This window comes from Anopheles moucheti, chromosome X (genome assembly GCF_943734755.1).
Source record: "Anopheles moucheti chromosome X, idAnoMoucSN_F20_07, whole genome shotgun sequence".
Lineage (NCBI taxonomy): Eukaryota > Metazoa > Arthropoda > Insecta > Diptera > Culicidae > Anopheles > Anopheles moucheti.
In genome coordinates, this window is record NC_069142.1 from 7,737,242 (window position 1) to 7,755,949 (window position 18,708).

The 18,708-nt window shown below is 48.8% G+C and overlaps 5 protein-coding genes across 5 annotated transcripts; 2 read left to right on the forward strand and 3 right to left on the reverse strand.

The window, feature by feature from the left end:
- Positions 1-748: 748 nt before the first annotated feature.
- LOC128306586 (uncharacterized) lies at positions 749-13,732 on the reverse strand. The gene is made up of 6 exons (XM_053044135.1): positions 11,802-13,732; positions 8,962-9,895; positions 8,001-8,903; positions 7,325-7,455; positions 1,161-3,143; positions 749-1,038 (listed from the first exon to the last, which is right to left on the reverse strand). Exons 1-6 carry the CDS (start codon positions 13,730-13,732, stop codon positions 846-848), a joined length of 6,075 nt encoding a protein of 2,024 aa, XP_052900095.1. The 3' UTR covers positions 749-845.
- LOC128306664 (uncharacterized) lies at positions 7,864-8,928 on the reverse strand. The gene has a single exon (XM_053044243.1). The coding sequence runs from the start codon at positions 8,835-8,837 to the stop codon at positions 7,908-7,910; it is 930 nt and encodes a 309-aa protein (XP_052900203.1). The 5' UTR covers positions 8,838-8,928; the 3' UTR covers positions 7,864-7,907.
- Positions 8,845-9,852, reverse strand: LOC128306663 (uncharacterized). Its single transcript, XM_053044242.1, has one exon. The coding sequence runs from the start codon at positions 9,850-9,852 to the stop codon at positions 8,845-8,847; it is 1,008 nt and encodes a 335-aa protein (XP_052900202.1).
- Positions 13,733-13,964: 232 nt separating the features above from the next.
- On the forward strand, positions 13,965-15,893 carry LOC128306588 (uncharacterized). Its single transcript, XM_053044138.1, has one exon. The coding sequence runs from the start codon at positions 13,965-13,967 to the stop codon at positions 15,891-15,893; it is 1,929 nt and encodes a 642-aa protein (XP_052900098.1).
- A 466-nt stretch (positions 15,894-16,359) lies between these two features.
- Positions 16,360-18,443, forward strand: LOC128306590 (uncharacterized). The gene is made up of 3 exons (XM_053044140.1): positions 16,360-17,816; positions 17,905-18,305; positions 18,370-18,443. The coding sequence occupies exons 1-3, from the start codon at positions 16,360-16,362 to the stop codon at positions 18,441-18,443; spliced, it is 1,932 nt and encodes a 643-aa protein (XP_052900100.1).
- The last annotated feature ends 265 nt before the right edge of the window (positions 18,444-18,708 follow it).

The following is an 18,708-nucleotide window of genomic DNA, read 5'->3' on the forward strand; positions in this document are numbered from 1 at the left end:
GTGCCTTTGGGCGCCGTCCTGGGAAGAAAGAGGAAAAATCACGGACACTCAGAACTATAGCTTTTTTTTTAGCTAGCTTACAATATTTTAAGTTATTCATACTGTAAATAAATATTAACAACACCCAAATGTTAGCAACGTTAGCAACAATAATAATAAAAAAAAAACAAACAAACGGTTACGAATATCCGAAACCAGCGAAACGAATTACGCCTTTTGCTATTTATCTATACATTTTAAATAAACCTTAGATTGTTAAAGTTAATTTAAAATAACAAAACAAATCCAAAGCATTTTGAGTTTTTTCGTTGCTTTATTCGATTTACACACTATTTCCGTTTTCTTCGTACAAGTTCGCTTCGTAATATAAGATTTCTTTCAAAGGATATAGTCTCTCTAAACGCTGGGTTATTTTTTCTTCTTTTAGTTAAGTTAGTTTATAGTTTATTAAGGCGACTTTAAGTAACTTATACGCTTGTGATGACAAAAAAAAACCTAAATTGTTTAGAATAGTCCAATCAGTGACTTATACATTTGAAGTTTACTCACTTAACCGTATTAAATTGAGCCTTAATTGAATAAGCACTTTATAAAAAAAAAGACTAACTCTCGCTGTTTTCGTACGTTGGGAAGGATTTTCTTTGCATCTGTGCTGTGTTATAGAACTGTTTAATCTATACGTTTATGTTACAATTTCTACAAACACTCCTATAAGCATCCGTCACAGTATGTATGACGGTGAGGAGACGAGCGATGCTGCCGTTACCATTGGGTCGGTGTTGTTTGGCGATGCGGCCGACTGTGACACGCTTTTCGCCAGATTGTAGTGCGTTGGGCGCTGAAACTCAGCGTGCGTGAGGGCTGCGCTGCGGTTTAGCTTCTGCGACGCGTCGATCATCTGCCGTACGGTGTCGATAATTTCGATTTGTTGCGCCGGTGGTAGCGTCGCGACGCGTTGACCCATCGCCTTGAACAGCTGTACGGTTTCCATGCTCTGCTGTGTGGTGACGCTCGTGCGTGCCAGACTGTGACTGTGCGCTGTGTGTGCAGTTGCGGGTCGTATTTAAAGACGCGTACCGTGCTTTAGTGGGATCTGTTCAAAACGGGTGGGTAATGATTTTTAGATTTTGTTTTGAATTAGCAAGGGGTATAAAGCTTACATAAATCGCTCGGGGTACGTGCGTTGTGACCGTTGCATTCTAACCGTTGGGTAACGGGTAAGCTCGTGCATGTACGGGTATCGATGAACAGCGTCCGATGGACGCTTCAATCGGTCGTAAAGTAATTCGAGGGTAAATGCAACCGTGGCTAACAACAGACCGACTATTAGCAGCAGGTAACTGCCGAGTAGATGGCGCACCTCGAGTACCTCCGCCTGCCCGCTAGCGACCAGCGTTGGACGCTCGAACCGCAGATCAACATTCTGCCGATGCCAGCGGGCAATAAAGCCGGTCGCCTGTATGCGCCGGATGTACCAATCGAATACGCCAGCAATCGGGCTCGCCCGCTTAAAGTACATCGCAAAATGAAACGTTAGCAGCGTTTCGTCCGAGGTGCGATAGTTTAGCGCCGACCGGTTGCGTTCGTTAAACTTGATGATCTCTTCGCGCGTGTAGGCAAACGCTATCCGCTCACCGGTACGGATTGTGCGCTCGAGCAGTGCGGGACCGTCGGCGGACTTGATTAGCTGTACACGCCCGTCCTCGAAACGGTGCTGTGACTTGCCAAACACCTGATGGTAGATGGTTTCCGTCATCGCGAACCGGTAGTCCCCTTCGATAAGGACCGCCAGACTGTGTATGTCGTTCAGCGGTGTCGCCTGTGTTAGGAAACCTACCAGTGACCCTTTGTAACATTCGCGCAGCAGTGTGGTATGCATAATCCAAAGCAGAACCACGAATCGTACAATCGTACGGCGCGGTTCTGCCGAGCTGGGCAACGATTCACCAATAAACGTGCGCCAGAAGCTGAGCGTAATGGTGCCGGGCCGTAATGTGGCGAACCCGACCACAAGTTCGAGGGCCAACAATAGCCAGATGGTGAGATGGAATGGTTTGAGCAGCTGCTCGAGTGGGCTTGTTGTCGCTAGTGTTTCCGGCACGGCCATCACCAGCTCGGTGATGTAGTAGTTGTGGGATTGTGTCGTTGTGGACAGCAGCTTCGGGTAGGGGAAATAACCACCAACGGTGAAATGTACGGCACCATTTAGAAGCAACCCTAGCGCACCGTTTGCCGACCCGTTCGGATAGATCCGACCCCACATGCGTCCATCCGTGGGTTGTACGATCGTTACGCTAAAGTTAAGTTGCGTTGCGAGCAGATCCACCAGATTTCCTTCTATGCCGGCAAACCGTTGGGTGGTGGTCACCGTACCGGGGGTTTCTTTTCCCTTGACAAAAGTCATAAACGGTGCCCGCTCGAAGCACGCGATGCGCAACTGACAGCCGTACAAATTCCGCTCGAACCGATCGTAAAGTGCATTCGCGTCGGTCATTAATTTACCCGCACGGCACTGGGTTTGCAGCTTCGGTCGGCTACATCCACAGCAACCATCCGGCCCGTACGGATCGTACACGTGCAAATCGATCCGGGACGCATCGTGCCCGATCGCTAACACCACATTGTGTATGCGCACTTCCCACAGCCGGCGAAACATGGCCGCAATCGTCACTTGAGCGTTGCTGATGCTTTCTGGCGTTTCCGCTACATCTTCGCGCGGTATTATCAGCAGCAGGAAGTAACCGCGCTGCTCCACATTTTTAGCAACCAGCAATGGCAAATGTTGGTGAAACTGTTGAAGGTTGTCCATTAGGATCAGCACAAGGTTTTGCTGATTGTAGTCAACGGTACGGTCGTACGGTGACAAATTGAAGGTGAATATGTGCGCTGCACTAGTGGCGCTTGTGTTGTTACTGCTGTACGCCACCAATGCTGGCAGCAAGCGATCCAACACATCGCTTCCAAACTGATGGCCGGTCTCACTTTTACTGAGTGTGTAGACGTTCAGCTGATGCTTTACCTTGGCGGCATTCCGGTGCACTATCTCACCGATGCACGAAACCCACCGGTCGGTGGATTGTTGATCGCCGCCGACCGTACCATAGCTGCCTGTCCATAGTGTTGCCAGTAATAGAAACACTAGCCTGCTTTGGTCCACTGCCATCGGGTGTTAGGCTCCGTACAGGCTCCTAGGTCACGATGGACACGCTTCTGTGTGTTCCGGACATGAATGTACTTCATTTTTACAACGACCTTCTCCTTTTTTTAATCGGTAGCATCAACGATGCTTTTATTATTCATTCATCTTGATGAGTGTGTAGAACGGTTGATGATGCCATGACACAGCGAGTACTTCCATCATGTAAAATTCATTAATTTGTGGGTAAGCAGCATATTATGGAAGTTGTTCTGCATATTTTCATCGATGGGACGTCCGAAACCTTCGTGACCATGAAAAACCTGTGGAGCCGGGTTGTCGCTAAATCCTTATCGTCACGGCATGTTCCAGCTGCGGTGGTAATGGGAAACAAAGAGAACCATAAATTTGAAGCCGACACTTGGGAGCGAGGGTTTTCGTTGCAATAGGTGATGAGCAAAAATTTGGGATGAGCAAAGCAAACCTCAGTCCTGTTTTAATGTCCGCATATTTGTGTCTTTAATTACGCCATACGCCTCAACCAGGTAGTGCGACACCGAGATGAACTGTTCGAGAATGGTTTATTTGTCCGGTACTTCGGCAATGTGAGAGGTTGACGGTTGAGATGGGTTTAGACCCTCGGCGGTAATGCAATTTGGAAGGATCCCAACGCTCTATCTTGCCAGCGTAGCTGGTTTCCCCCTTCCGGAAGGTGGGTTTAACGAAGTTCATCTTCTCGAAAAAAAATCAAAAAGACGCCTTGTCTTGTTTGGAACAGTTAGTTTGATTTTGCTAGGCACCTTTTCTTCACTGTTTATGAATATATTTTATTATACATTAAGAACGATTTATATGCTAAAGCTTGTCGTGTAATATCACTTTAAAATGCCACAGAATTTCAATGAGAAAACTTGTTTTGATGACGGCTCAATAAAGACAGTTAGATTCAAGGTTTTTATTGCACAGAAAGAATCAAGGTTTATGAAGCAATAAAACGTTTCGCGTGCGGTGCACGTTGTTCACATGCGCGACCGCCCGATGACAGTTATGTGTAGTACAGTAGCATACGGATACGCTTCTCGCCCAACATTCTTTTGCGCTTTCGGTTGGTTTGTGTGAGCAGAGCGTGCCGGGTTGTGTACTGGGCAAGCGGGGTGGTGCACGACGCAGATGTCACGCTGACAGTTGCGTAGAGTACTTTTACCATGCTTCGTAGCGAGACATCCTTGTTCGGATGGTTGGTGCTTTAATGTCAAAGACCACTGCTGTTCATTGAGAATTTTCGACGTTATCGTATGCTATTTCAGCTAGTTAAGCACACGAAACAGCTTTAGAGAAAAGTTTGTTTTGCGCAAAATCTTTAAAGGCTATTACACTTGCTTAACTTTATAACCAATAAAAGTCGAACTGGTTCTGCAATTTTCTTTTTTTTTGTTTTTTTTTTCACGGATAACCCGTCCCCCCGGTTCATAAGCACCCGGATAATCGAAGATCTGGAATCAATTCTCCTAAAAAAGAAACAAAACTCAAACTCAGCAAAACATACATTTCACAATGAAAAAAACATAAAATTGACACTAGAGCATTAATAATCACAGCCAAAAACACTCGTAATACGAGTCCTACATATTTAATAGACCTTGGGTTACAATCTTCGATCCTACGCCAATGCGCAGGTGCAAGAATGTACGCACGATTTCACAAATTGTATGTGAACAAACTCCTTCATATGTTTCACACGAAAGAGATTTGACACTACGATGTTGGCGCGTACATGGAATAGGCGTTATGTTTATATTGGGGGTGGTATGCAAGGCATATCCCCCAATTCTCACTCTTGTTGGGTTTTCTACGCTTCCCAGTTGTTTAGAGTTCCGTAGCAATCCATAACGAAACTATTTCATTACAATTTATTGCAAGAATCTTCGCAGAAAACAACAGTGAACGCGAATGTAAATATTTTCATTTAACGCACACGCCAACAACGGCCTCAGGTTTGACAACTGGTGTCGATTTCAACAATCTACTTTTTGTGTTTTTTTTCTACAGCTCCAATGACAAAAAGTTCTTCATAAATACACCTCCAATTGTACACACTTTAATGAATACGCTTTCTACTATTCCCTCCTTGATGAATACTCTTCCCATTTGCTGAGTCTGCTGGTGAAATGTTTTAAGTTATACACGCCCATCTTGGTTGAAGCTTACAGCGAAAAGCCTTTATTCATGGTTGTTGTCCCCACTGTTGTCACTTTATCACTTTATATCGTTTTTCTATCTATGTGTCTAGTTCGACTTCTCACGCGATTTCCTCTTTGGATATTTATATTTGGATTGTATAACTGTATATAACTGTGGAAACCAGAAGCGAATATTAGCTTTCTTTCCAATCGGCGGATCAACTCTCGTCATTTTTTTTAATCAACACTGACTGTTGCGAAGGTCTTATTAGTAGTTCGGCCAACTGTTGGTGTCTTGAGGATATAACGCCTGACACTCTAACCAAGTGTTCACAGCGCGGGCCCTGGGTGGGTCTTCGGATGTACCCGTAAGGCCTACTACCGAAATTGTTATACGCGTGCGGGTAACCCGGTAGTAGGTTCTGAGGCACGGGGAGAGTTTAGTCCGTAGGTGCTTGGGCAAATCGGACAGTACCCAGAGTATGGTGCTCCCTGCTCGACAGGTCTTCCCTTCTGGAAGGTGGGTCCCTATGAAGGTTCTCTCCTCGGTAAAACAAAAATAAAAAAAAAAGCCCGATCACCAACCTTTAGTTGCTCGATCTCCTCCGGCTATTCGTTCATTCTCTTCGCCATGTACCTCAATATACCATCCGAGGGAACTATATTGTTCCGAACAGATGTTTGACTCTCATTGGCATGGAACGTATATTTGAGTGTTAATGTATCAGCACTCGTTACCGTAAGTTGGCAACTTGCTGACAATCATGATTGTTTGCCTGTTGGCCATTGTTGTCCTTGGAGACGTGTTCGATTCAAACGATGTATTTCCGGTATATGCTTTTTCAAACATGTTCGCCATTCGGTCGACTGATCGAAGGCTTGTGGCGAGCGGATTCCGATGTCAGAAGTGCTGATGGCCCCCCTTCACTACTGGCCAAATCGACCATGGATAGTTTGACATCGTTCGTTTGTGTATCGAATTGTTTAACACCAATAGAATGATTGATCGCATGATTAAAGATGTGAGGTCTGTGTTCGCAGTAGTTCGATTCTGGATTCTGCACCTACCAGTAGTTGATCAGTACCGATCCTGCGGGGAAAAAATACCGTTGCAGAAACGATAGAAACAATTCCAGATAGGCGCACCAAAGGAGTTGTGAAAGTTTAATACTGAATTCTCGTAGTTGGAGGTGCTTTACGAGATATGGTAATGAGCTTGCTTACTAAAACTGGACCTCTTAAACTGTGTGAAGAAGGTGCGCACTTTGTCAATATGCGTGGGTTAGGTTTAGATATACGTGGACCCCGCTACTACTAATGTTGCTTCTAGCACTGAACAATCGTAACAGGATGCAGAATCGTACCGATGCGAAGCAGACCCCGCATCCTTAATCATGCGGTCAATCACTCGATTTTTTGGATAACAATACGGTACACAAACGAACGGTGGAAGGCTGTCCATGGTCGATTCGTCCGGTAGTGAAGGGGGATTGCCAGTGCTAAGGATATCGGAATTCGTTTTGGATGAAGATTGGATACCAACAAATCACTGCATGTCTTCTTTAAGCCGGCCGAATGATGAACATGTTTTTTTTAAATCATGTACCAGCAGTCCACCGTTTGAATCGAACACGTTCAATTAAGGGGAGGCAACACTGGAGGTAATCTTCGAACAATAATGATTTCCAACACCTAGCCAACTTTCGGCAACGCATGTTGAAGCCAACACACTCAAAAATATACGTCGCGTGACAATAAGATCCGTACTGACTGTGCGGTACCATATAGCTCCCAGTTAATGGTATATTGAAGTGCATGGTGAAGAAGAAGAGCCAAAGAATAGTTACGGGGGATATGGTGGTGAAAATCCTGATCTTCTGCCTCCTCGCGGCACCACTGGATGTCGGTTCGAACACTGGGACTCGTCCGTTTCAGTTAGTAGAGCCTAACCGAAGAAGCAGGCTGGTGATCGACAAAGGTCACCAGGATTGATAAATCGTAAACCTACCCATTTGCGGCCCCTACAGCTCCAATTTTGTTAGTCTTGAGGGCGCTCGCTTGGAATCCTAGGGTGTTTTTATTGAGGTTAGTGATGAAACACCGTAACAACGTTTGGAGCTTCTCTGTTACTTGGATACTCTGTCACAAAAATAGAATACATGAAAAGAAACGTTTTGACCACTTCCGCCGAGGTGTTAACTGTCAACCCTGTTATGCCATAATTATTTTATAGCTGCGCAGTACTCCGCTCCTGGACCGGTATTAGCGATATCGCAGATGGACTATAATTCTGCGTTGTAATCTCGTAACGTCGGTCGATATGTGATCGTCTTTCTTTTCTGTCATTTTACATTAGATTCTTGCTGCCTTCACTTTACACAAAGCTGCACCGAATGAGCATTTCTCCGCAGTATCCTGAACGATGTACATGCGTGCTTGAAGGTCATGGCGATTTTTATCTAGCTAATGTTAAGTGTTCCATTTATTGTGCACCGTCGTTATCGATTGGTGGGTACAGTACACTCATTATCCTGGGCAAACCTCACGCCATACATTCGTACATGGCCAGCAGCTCACCATGAGCCGTTTATTTATCTATTTTCGTTTACATCAATCAGCAACTCCGCGACAAACGCCACTGAGCTTAGGCTCAATCCAATCAGCAGAATAATAAACGGTCCTACCATATCGGTGAGAACGATTTGTTGCCGGCCACGGTACTTGTACGGGTCGACTAAAAACTGTAACTGATGGTATTCGCCAGCCCAACGGTTAAGCAATCCGGAAGAGACAAAGATCTCCAGCAACTTGTTGAGTGGCCCGAGCAGTGGTGATGTTCGCTGCGTGTAGATGGCTAGCTTGGACACGTACACCCGCTTCCGACTGACGCGTAGCAGTTGTCCTTCCCGGGTAATGTTCCGATTGATATAGGTGACGGTTTCGAACGGCAGCAGCACGCTCAACGGAGCACCAGACATTTGTAGCTGTTCAACGATCGTTTCACGGAACTGTGTCGCTGTCACTAACCGCATGCGTTCCTTAATGGTTGGGTAGGCGTCAAAAACGAAGCTGTAGTTGCGGTACATATACAGCTTGTACCCTTCCTCTATTAGCGCCGGTATATCATCAGGCACCGTACGGTTGCGGCCCGCCTGCAGAAACCGAAACATTGAGCCGGTGTAGGCGCTGCGCAGCACTAGTGTGCCAGCGAGCCAGCACAGCAACAGTGTGCGAGCAAAGTTGCGTGTCGGTGGTCTTGGTAGGCCGGCCCCTAGCAGGACGCTTAACATGCCGTACCATGCACTGGCGGGTGTACGTCCGAGCACTAGACGTTGGAGCGCTACGGTACACTTGCGGCGCAGTAAACCGATCACGAGCAGTTCGATTGTTAGCGAGACGAGCAGCAGCGACCAGATAGGGTTGGCGAATGGGCAAAACAGTAGTTCGAGGGAGCTGTATGGTACGCCGGGTGCGATGGCTAGCACCAGCTGTGAGGTGTAATAGCTGAAGCTGTTTGCCATATACCGGTTACGGTGCAATGTAGTCGCCCAATAACCGATGGTTAGGTTCGCTCGAAGATGTCGAATCTGGAATTTGGAGGATTACATGAAATGTTGCACATCCGCAAGTTGCAGTTAGGCTTACGTAAGCTGAAGCACCAGTTGATTGTTCCCGTGGACCAGCCGTTCCCCAGTCGGGCGGTTCAACGATGATGACCTCCAGCCGAAAGTTCAAACGTTGCATTAGTGTGCGTAACAACAATCCTTCAATCCCCACCAGCTCATTGTTACCACCATCCGGGGCCGGGATGATGAAGGGATACACTGGGAATGTAGCAACCGCCAGTGGGCAGTTGTAAAAGTTGCTCAATTTGTGTGGGAACAGGATGCGGTCGCGATGGATAAACCCAATGCTCGGTTCGTACACATTCCATACGACCGGCAGGGCACGCTCACAGTAACCATCACCGTACGGGAAGTACGTGTAGAGCCGTACCCCGTTGGTGGTGGTGTGATTCGTCGGTTCTATCAATACGATCGCATTCACGATGTATAGCGCCCAAAGTGTGCGAAGAATTGCCCCGGCAATCTGGAGACTACGTTCGTTTGGCGTTGCTACCACCACCGTGTAGAGGCCGGAAAAGTCGTATACCTCATCACTAAACCCATCCACAATACGTTTGAAGCCTTGGTAATCGGCCACTATCAGCAGGTTCAGTACACGCATCTGCTGGTGTGGCCCGAGAACGGTCGGCACCTGGTCCACGGGTTGCTCCGGGTTCGATTCGATTAGAACCGTCAGATGAGTGATGGTTCGTTTTAGTAATTCATCGGTCAGCTCCGATGTACCTTCCCAGCGCAAGTACAGCTGCTTGCTGATGATCGTAGTGTAGTGCTGGTGAATTACTTCAACCGTTGCGCGCACAAGTAGCTTGCTACTGGATGTGACAGCCAATGTCCCCGGTGGACATTGGAACACCGTTAGCAGCAGCAGCGATTGAAACAGAACGCAGGTGCACGTCTGTGGTAAGCGCATTGTACGGTTCGTCTGACTCTCGTCTGTACCATCCGCAGTGACGCTGGAAGTGACAAATTAATGTCACGTGACCCAATGCTCTTATTATCAACGCCATGCTCTTTTAGCACGCGATGAGTTTTAAAACTATTTTGTCTCATCAATTAATCATTTACCCCGTTCGTCCGGCAACCGGCTAGTCAAACCGATTTCGATTGCTTATTACTCTGATTCTAGCAATCCGTTTGACTTGAAATTTGTATTGCGTGAGTAATTCACGATTATCTGTCTTCTCAATTATTTTTTTGTAGAACTTTATAGCTGGGACTGACTCTACAGCTACGTGGTAGTAATAAGCCTGGCCGTTCTTTTTTTTTTTGTTAACGGGGAGGGAACCTTTAAAAGGTGCCCACCTAGAGGGAGAGGGGCTTATCGCGGCTAGACACCGTCCCTCGAGATGGGTTATGTGGGATTCATCATGAAGCTTGACCCGTGAAGCGAGTCAAGCAGCCGATGCGACCGCACTAAACCACTCCTCGACTTCTCCTCGACCCTGCCGATGCGCTGATGTGCATAGTGCATAGGCTAAGCCTGGCCGTGCTAAAATAGTAAAAAGATCTAGGAGCTTCTCTTTTTCAACCCAAAAAATTAAGGAACCCTCATTGATAGTTTTGATTAAACTCGCCAAACTCGCATACATTTTTATTACACAACGTTCAGCGCTGCATTACCCAAATTTGGGCCGTATCGCCCAATACTGGCTGTTGTGCTATACAAAAAACCGCGTAACCTTTAATAGCGTTCCCACGGTAACCAATGCCTGTTGTAAAAACTCTGATCAACTGTCTTATGATCAATAAAAAAAAGGGTTCGAGGCAAACTTTCCCGTTGATTTATGGCTGATCACGTCATAACATATTCGGAGGTCCAACTCTACTCCGTTTTCGAGTTTTGAGTTTGATTATATATTTTTTGTTGTTGATAAATTTGCAAACGATACGATCATGAGCAGAGTGGAATTTATTTTTTTTGTCAGCCGAGTTGTATTGTATCACTAATTGGAAATTTTCGCATAGGCTATAAAAGTAAGCTATATAAGCACAGCAAACCGGTTCATTGTACTGCAAAAGATCCGGGGACCACCTAGGCACAAAATGTAGGATCTGTTGTTGGGTCTCTTTTCTTTGGTCACGTAAGCTATAAAAGTAAGCTATATAAGCACGACAAACCGGTTAATTGTATTGCAAAAGATTCGACTGCTACGTAGGCACAAAACGTAGGATCTGTTGTTGAGTCTCTTTTCTGTGATCGCTTTTTCAAAATTTTCACCTTCAATGTGAAACACGCACCATCGACCGAATTGCGGTCGTCTCATAATGAGCCGACGGGTGTAAATTAATGAAAATGAATATGATAGCAAATTGTGCAGACCAATGAAGTTTTTTAGTATTTTTCAATAATATTTGAGATTTTCTTAGTTTACGGTATTGAACAAAGATACATTTTTTTAACTTGTTTTATAGATGATTTTTTTTATTTTCACAAAAGTTTTTAAAGTGCGTCAATATGTTTTATTTCTACGCAATGAAAAAAAAAGTTACTAAAAACTGTTTCATTTATTTTACCATAAATTTCATGCAGGCTTGACCAGTGTTCAAGCAAGATTGACAGCAGTGCTGTCAACCACCGACTCCATGTTGAATCTGTGGCGGTGTGCGAACGGACGCCCTTTTACCGTGTCTTGAAGGGTCAGTAGTATATAACAGTGCATGAATTATTAGTGTATTGATTCTGTGTTTGTGTTTCGTGTTGTAGGTGTTTTAGGCGGTACAAATGAGTCACACATGCAGGACGGAAGGAAAAAATGTGTAAACACCAAGCAAGCGCACATCTGTTTGCCGGTAAGTGCTAGAACGATAAGTATATACAACCCAAGTTTAGAAATGCTTGTTGCGTCTTAATTAATATACTCTTTGAGTGGTGGAATGGTTGGTTCGGAAATGGTTCTCGTGCGTGTGTGCCGTGCCCAACCAAGCTCAGCGAGAAATAATACGGTTGAGGTAAATAGCATTACGAGCAGGAGTTGAACTGCACCGGCGATTTGCCCCAGATTGATCGGTGTCGGTTCGGTACGACGGTCGGATCGTCGCGAATCGAGAAAATGATAATCACCGTATTGGCCAGACCAGTATTTGAGCAAACCGGACGAATCGATCCGCTCGACATGATCGTTGAAGCTGTCGGTGAGCATGGACCGCTTTGGGTATAGTATGGTGACCGTGTACAGGGCCATCATTTCGCGCGCAATCAGCAGCTGTTTATCTCGACTGTGCTGCGCGTTATAGTAGGCGACGTGATCTCGCGTACACATCGCAACGTTCGGATCTTCCGGATGGGAACCCATCCAGCGCAGCCGGGCAGCAATGCTGTCCGGCACGCTCGGAAAGTAGCGTAACCGATGCAGCCTTTGGGGAAACTGTTCGAAGAAGCGGCGCGCCGAATCGCTGATGTGGTACAGTGCGCCGGAACGATCGATCTCGGCCAGCGTCATCATTGGTGGGTGCGTTGAGGTACGCTGAAGATACTGAAACATCGAACCCTGGTAGAGCAGGTTCATCAGCAGGGAAACGAGCATCCATTGGATTAGCAGCGTGCGTGGAAAGGTACCGAACGGGTTGAAGGGTAGCGGCACGGCTAACATCACGCGCACAATGTTCAGGATGGGTGAACTGAGCGTTCGTTTGCCGGTGATGTAGCGGCGAACGGTCGCGCGGGTACCATCGTCGGGCAGTAGCCGCAGCGCGACAACCACGGCGAACGCGGTACCGGTGCAGAGCCCGATCGTAAGCCAGGTCATATCCTGGAAGGGTTGAAACAGTTTCTCGAAGGCGGTGTAGGGTATACCGTGCGGTACGACCACCACCAGCTCGGTGGTGAAGTGTGTCTTGCCCGCCTTCAACATGGCAGTACGCTCGTACGACACCCCGAGACAGGATATCCCGAAATCCACCTCCTCGGTGTAGATCATCCGCATCATGCCGGTGCTGTTCTCGAACGCTGCATCACCCCACTGTTGATCGCGCGGTGGCACACGCACATTCACCTCGAAGTTTAACTGTTCGGCCAGGCTTCGCAGCAGATCACCCTCGAACCCGGACAGTACGGGCCCGACCCCTGTCCCGTAACTCACCGAAAGGACCGTAAATGGACGCGTCTCAAAGCTGCCAACCCGCAGCGGACAGCCATGGAACTGGACATTCTTCGGCGGGTAGAAGTTCACACCGTACAGGACGGTATCGTTTGGCCAGGTGAACAGCAGTTGCGGTTTCGGGATGCGGCATAAACCGGGCGAAAAGGGATAGTACGTCCAGAGCTGTACCGGATCGTTTCGATTGTCGGTGGGTTGCAGCGCGACCACCACGTTCACGATCTGCCGTACCCATAGCTCGTTAAAGATGCGATCGACGGTACCGAGCGTTACCGGTGCGTCCTCCAGTACGATAAGATAGCAGCCGGAGAAATCGAACCGATCCAACGTCAGCTCCGGGAAGATGGTACGCAGCGCATCGTAACTCTCCGCCAGCAGCACAGTGCGCGACCAGGGTGGTTGCCGATGGGTGCCGGTTCCAATGGCTTCCAGCTGCACCACCAGCTGGCCCTGTCCGTGGCGAACCAGCAACCGTTCGAGTAGATCCAGCAACCTCCATTGTCCTTCCTGGGTAGCGCTTCGCACCGTCACGAGCGTAGTGGCAAACGGTGTGCGGAAGTGCGTGTGCAGTATAATACCCACGATGTCAGCCATGTTTGTACGGGTAATCACCGGCGGCGACAGAAGTCCGTAGCAACACCACCAGGTTCCGACGAGCAGCGCTGTGATAAAGTGTGCGGATCGGGACACCATTGCCGGAATACATATGCGCCAGCAACGTCATTTACTGCAGCCTTTATAAGCGCCGTGGAATGCAATAGATGGAGTCGCTTAATAGGGGGGAAATTGCTATGATTTGTTTTGGTACGGCTGTACAACAGCCGAACAATGGCTAATGAGTTGCTGATGATGAGTTGTAATGTCCGCTGTTGGAGAATAGGTACAAAAGGTCCTTTCAGACAAGATATTTTCAGTTTTTAAAGCGATGGCACTGCTACTGGTAACCTCACTACTGACGACGATGTTGCTGCTTTGCGTGGCTGGAGCTCCACTTGAAGGTGACCAATCAGCCACAAACCAAAAAATGATGCTGCTTCCGGAATTGATATCCAACGTACTGATGAGTTACTTCCGGCATCCCTACCAACCGGTACAGTTTTATCTGGCAGCACACGATGCGGTTCATCAGCGGGTACAGCTGGATGTAGTAGATATGGTGCTGCGCTACATAAGTGGATACTGCACGGTGACTTTTACGAACTTTGGAGAATACCCTCGACCGGGGACAGCAGTACAGCGGACGAATGCAATCCTGTTGGGACAGGACGTCGGTGCGTTTGAGCGACTGTTGGAAAGTTTCAGTACCACCGCGAATGATTACTCCGGGCGTTATCTGCTTGTACTGACCACGCTCACCTCCCAGCAGAACATCGAGTGGCGTTGGCTATTCAAGCTACTCTGGCAGCGCCACATCGTACACGTGAACGTACTGCTAGCGACGTCGAACGGAACTGTGCGGGTTTACAGCTACGAACCGTACTCTCCGAACCATTGTGCCCACCCGGTGGTGAAGCTGGTGACGGTCTTCAGGCACGGTAGCGTCGAGAATCGGCACCATAACCTATATCCCCGGCGAAGAATCACCAGTCTCCATAATTGCACCGTGCAGGTTGGTTCGTTCGAAGCGAAACCGTACACCTTTTTCCAGCGCAAAGTTGACGGGTTTGTAGAACTCGGCGGGTTCGAAGGTGATCTGCTCCGTCTGCTCGCCCACCGTTTGCAGTTCCGCGTGAACGTGACCGAGTCACCGCATCAGTTGCAGTGGGGTGTAATTGGACCGCCCGGTAACAGTACCGGTACGATGCAGCTGGTACAGGACGAGCTGGTCGATCTGGTAATAGCCTGCATGGCGTTGGACGTAACGCGATCGTTCTATCTGAAGGCGGGCATTGCCCACTATACGTCCCGCATTCTGTTTGCCGTACCGCAGGGTCGCCCGTACAGTGCGTTCGAGAAGCTGTTCCGGCCCTTCGGGGCCGATGTTTGGGCTGCTTTGGGTGGAATGTTGGGTGTTGTCGTGACCGTCGTTGGGGTGCTCAGCTGTGGCCGGCGGCCCCGTACGTGGCGTCGGTTTGTGTATGGACCGTCCGGACGTATGCCACTGCTGACGGCACTGTACCTGCTGTGGGGCGGTGCGGTGGTAGTCGTACCGAGACGCAACTTTGCCCGTTCGCTTCTTGTCCTTTGGCTTTGGTTCACGTTCGTGTTGCGCACGGTGTACCAGGGTTCGCTCTATTTGTATCTGCAGCGTAGCGCGACCTATCCACCGCTCGCCACGCTCGACGAGATACATCGGTCAACGCTCCACTATCACATGGTAAACATTGCGATGCGTTTCTTCGTCGATCGGCCGGACATTAAACCGCGCGCACGCTTCATACCAGCCGGGCTGGATACGCTGGGTGAGCTGGTGGCCGCGATGGCCACCCGCTATCATGATCGGGTCGTCGTCTGCCCGCAGGATATGGTCGCGTACAGCAATAAGAGGTACCGTCTGCAAGGTGCGGTCGAACTCGTACAGGTGACGCGCGAATCGGTCACACACTTCCCGCTCACGATATACTATCCGAAGAAATCATTCCTCACGCAGCTGTTCGACCGGGAGGTAAGACACATCGTGGAGAGCGGCCTGATGGACTATTGGGTGCGCAACTACGGTGATTATGACTTTGAAGCGAATCGTCGAACACCGCAGAATTCTGGCGAACCGCACAAGCTGACCCTGAAGCACCTGGAAGGTGCTTACCAACTGCTGGTCGCTAGCCATCTACTTGCAACGGTGGTTTTCCTGCTCGAGCAAGCATCCTTGCGTTCGCCAACGTTACGGCGCGTGTTGGAATTTTGTATGGATTAGACAACTGTCCCCGCGGGAACTCTGAGAGGAAGCAGACTCAAGGCATACGTGTGTGTTAGACATCATTAGACATCAAATAAATATCTACACCTGCGAGAGAGATGATTCGCACAATGAATGCAGCCAATTACACAAATTTTCCAACGTCATGTACCTCGTCATTTTCCAATTGCAGGGTTACTCGTGGTGCATTTTCCGAAAGCTTCCGAAGGAGATGTTTGACGGTTTGGAAATACCTTGGAAATGTGAATTCAATATCATTTTTTTTTCTCATCGATTCTTTCGGGGTTTTTGGTTCGCCGCTCTGTCGCCACTAAAATCGTCCCCTCCAGCTATGTTATTTTATATTTAAAAAGCATGAGTAGTGTGTTTGTCTTTGTTTTAGCTGTTGGTGGAGTTCACATATATAAACACCACACCCATTCGGCCGGCGTTTATATCCTGTGTGAGTAAACCCCGGAGAGATATGGAATTTTTATTGGTTGTGCTAGTAGCGTTGCTGTCCCCGGTGTCCGGTGACATATCGGATGGTAGAATTAAACGTTTGCTGGTGCGTGAAACGGTTGGGAACCATTTTTCGGAGGTGATTGTGGATGCGCTGCACCGGTACTATGTGCAGAACCATTCGTCCACGCTGCTGATGCGGTTGTCCACCGTCAGCCGGCAGACGTACGACCTGCAATCGGACATTATGGACGAGGTGATGCAGCGTACGTCACACAGCATTGCTTACGAGTACCGGTCGGTACCGTACGATCGCCCATCCCGACGTCCACGCATCTTTAATCTCGCGTTCATAGACGGGTACGATGCCTTCGATCAGCTGTTCCGTTCGCTTGATCCCGCGCAGAACGATTTTTCCGGCTATTATCTGATCGTGTTGACGACGCTGGATACCGCCCGGCGGGAAACGCTCGCCGATATGTTTACGCTGCTGTGGACGTTGAATGTAATCAATGTGAATATTGTTACCGCCGACCTGCAGGACTACAGCCACTGGCAGGGTGTGCTGATGTACACTTACTACCCTTACACGCCGGCAGGTTGCGAACGAAACGTGCCGCATCTGGTGCATCGGTTCCATAAGGGTGGCCGTTTGGACCAGCGGATCGAGCTATTCCCGAACAAACTGTCCAACCTTCACCGTTGCGTGATCACGGTCGGTACGTTCCATTTGCCGCCGTATATGTTGCTGTCCCGGCGGGGAAGTCAGTTGCGGTACGGTGGTTTCGAGGGTGATCTGCTGCGGGCGCTCAGCGTGAAGCTTAACTTTACCGTGCGCTTGCTCCAACCGGAAGCGGGCGAACTGTGGGGTCGCATACCGGCCACCAACGGGACGGCAGCCGATGCGTCGGGATGCGTACGGTTGGTGCTTGCCGAGCGCGTTAATCTGACGCTGGGCCGCTTTGCGATCCGGGGCGATCGGAACCTCGTGATGAAGTGCAGCAGAAGCTATTACACCGTGCGGATGGGTTTTGCCGTACCGGCCGGCCGTGAATACACACCGTTCGAGAAGCTGTTCCGTCCGTTCGCCCGTTCCACCTGGGTGTGGGTATCGCTGTATCTGTCCGCTGGACTTTGCGTCATCTGTATGATCCGGTGGTGCGGGGTACCGCATGTACGCGACTTTGTATACGGGCGTGGCGTTACCACACCGATTCTCAACCTGCTCGGCATACTGTTCGGTGGTGCAGTGCAACAGCTGCCCGTGCGCAACTTTGCCCGCACGTTGCTACTACTCTGGATGTACTACTGCTTAGTGGTGCGGACCTGCTACCAAGGCTCACTGTTTGAATATTTGCAGGAACACAAAAACTTCAGCCCGGTGCAAACGGTGGACGCACTGGTGGATCACAACTATCGCTTCTACTCACTGCACGGATCCTCCGTCTACCTTCAGCAGATGCCCAGGATACTGTCACGGTACGCCTTTTAAAACTATGCCCACCTACAAAACATTTGCAGATTTTGTCTTTTACTAAACTTTCTATTTTTCTCCTCTCCGTTGCAGCATTACCTGGCTAGAGGATGGAGATGCATCGATTAAGCAACATTTGGCACGTGTGGCCACCAAGCGGGCACCGGCCACCGCCCTCTTCACCGATATCGAGCGTGTTGCCTACTACAATCGCTTCCACGCCCGGGACGGGCTCGTGCACGTGGCGAACGTGGTACTGGTACGGCTGCCAATCGGTATGTACTACCCGAAAAAATCTTGCCTTACCAATCAGTTTGATCGTGAGATCGATAGCCTGCTTACATCCGGCTACGTTAGCTACCGGCTGGAACGGTACGTGCATTACGATGCATTGCAACGGCATGCCACCATTCACCATGCACCGATACCGCTCACCATCGATCACCTGGAGGGATGTTTTGAAACACTGGTGGGCTTACTGCTGGTAGCCATCGGTTTGCTGCTATTTGAGCTCCTATCGCACCGGATCGTACCGTTGCACTGCTTACCATTTTGCAGACGGTATAGGAGGGCCGTGTGAGGATGTTTTCTACATCCCCGGTTGGGGTGAACGGTACACGTTTGTCGTATAGCCTTCGGTGCGTAGTGCGATTGCGCGCTATAAAAGCAAACCGTTGGAGGGAAATGTTGCTATAAAAAGAAACCCGATGTACCGGTGCCGACCAGCGGGAAGCTTCCGTTAGTTCCGAATCAGTCGTGTGACCGACGCTGGCTAACGATGATGTCCGTGTGCAGGTGTTTGCGTCTTTGCCTAATGTAAACCGTCAGCTTTCGCTGCCTTTAAAAGCAACCGTCACATGCATGCGTTGCTTGCCTTATTTAATTTAACCTTGTTTC

Excerpts from the sequence above, each read along its gene's own strand:
- LOC128306664 (XM_053044243.1), bottom strand. The coding sequence starts at position 8,837 with ATGGCAAACAGCTTCAGCTATTACACCTCACAGCTGGTGCTAGCCATC.
- LOC128306663 (XM_053044242.1), bottom strand. The coding sequence starts at position 9,852 with ATGCGCTTACCACAGACGTGCACCTGCGTTCTGTTTCAATCGCTGCTG.
- LOC128306586 (XM_053044135.1), bottom strand. The coding sequence starts at position 13,732 with ATGGTGTCCCGATCCGCACACTTTATCACAGCGCTGCTCGTCGGAACC. Across the intron at positions 9,896-11,801 it reads ACCATTCCACCACTCAAAGA|CGTCACTGCGGATGGTACAG; the intron begins GTATATTAATTA and ends TGTCACTTCCAG. Across the intron at positions 1,039-1,160 it reads ACGTACCCCGAGCGATTTAT|CGCACAGTCACAGTCTGGCA; the intron begins GTAAGCTTTATA and ends CTGCACACACAG.
- LOC128306588 (XM_053044138.1), top strand. The coding sequence starts at position 13,965 with ATGGCACTGCTACTGGTAACCTCACTACTGACGACGATGTTGCTGCTT.
- LOC128306590 (XM_053044140.1), top strand. The coding sequence starts at position 16,360 with ATGGAATTTTTATTGGTTGTGCTAGTAGCGTTGCTGTCCCCGGTGTCC. Across the intron at positions 17,817-17,904 it reads ATGCCCAGGATACTGTCACG|CATTACCTGGCTAGAGGATG; the intron begins GTACGCCTTTTA and ends TCTCCGTTGCAG. Across the intron at positions 18,306-18,369 it reads CTTACTGCTGGTAGCCATCG|ACGGTATAGGAGGGCCGTGT; the intron begins GTTTGCTGCTAT and ends ACCATTTTGCAG.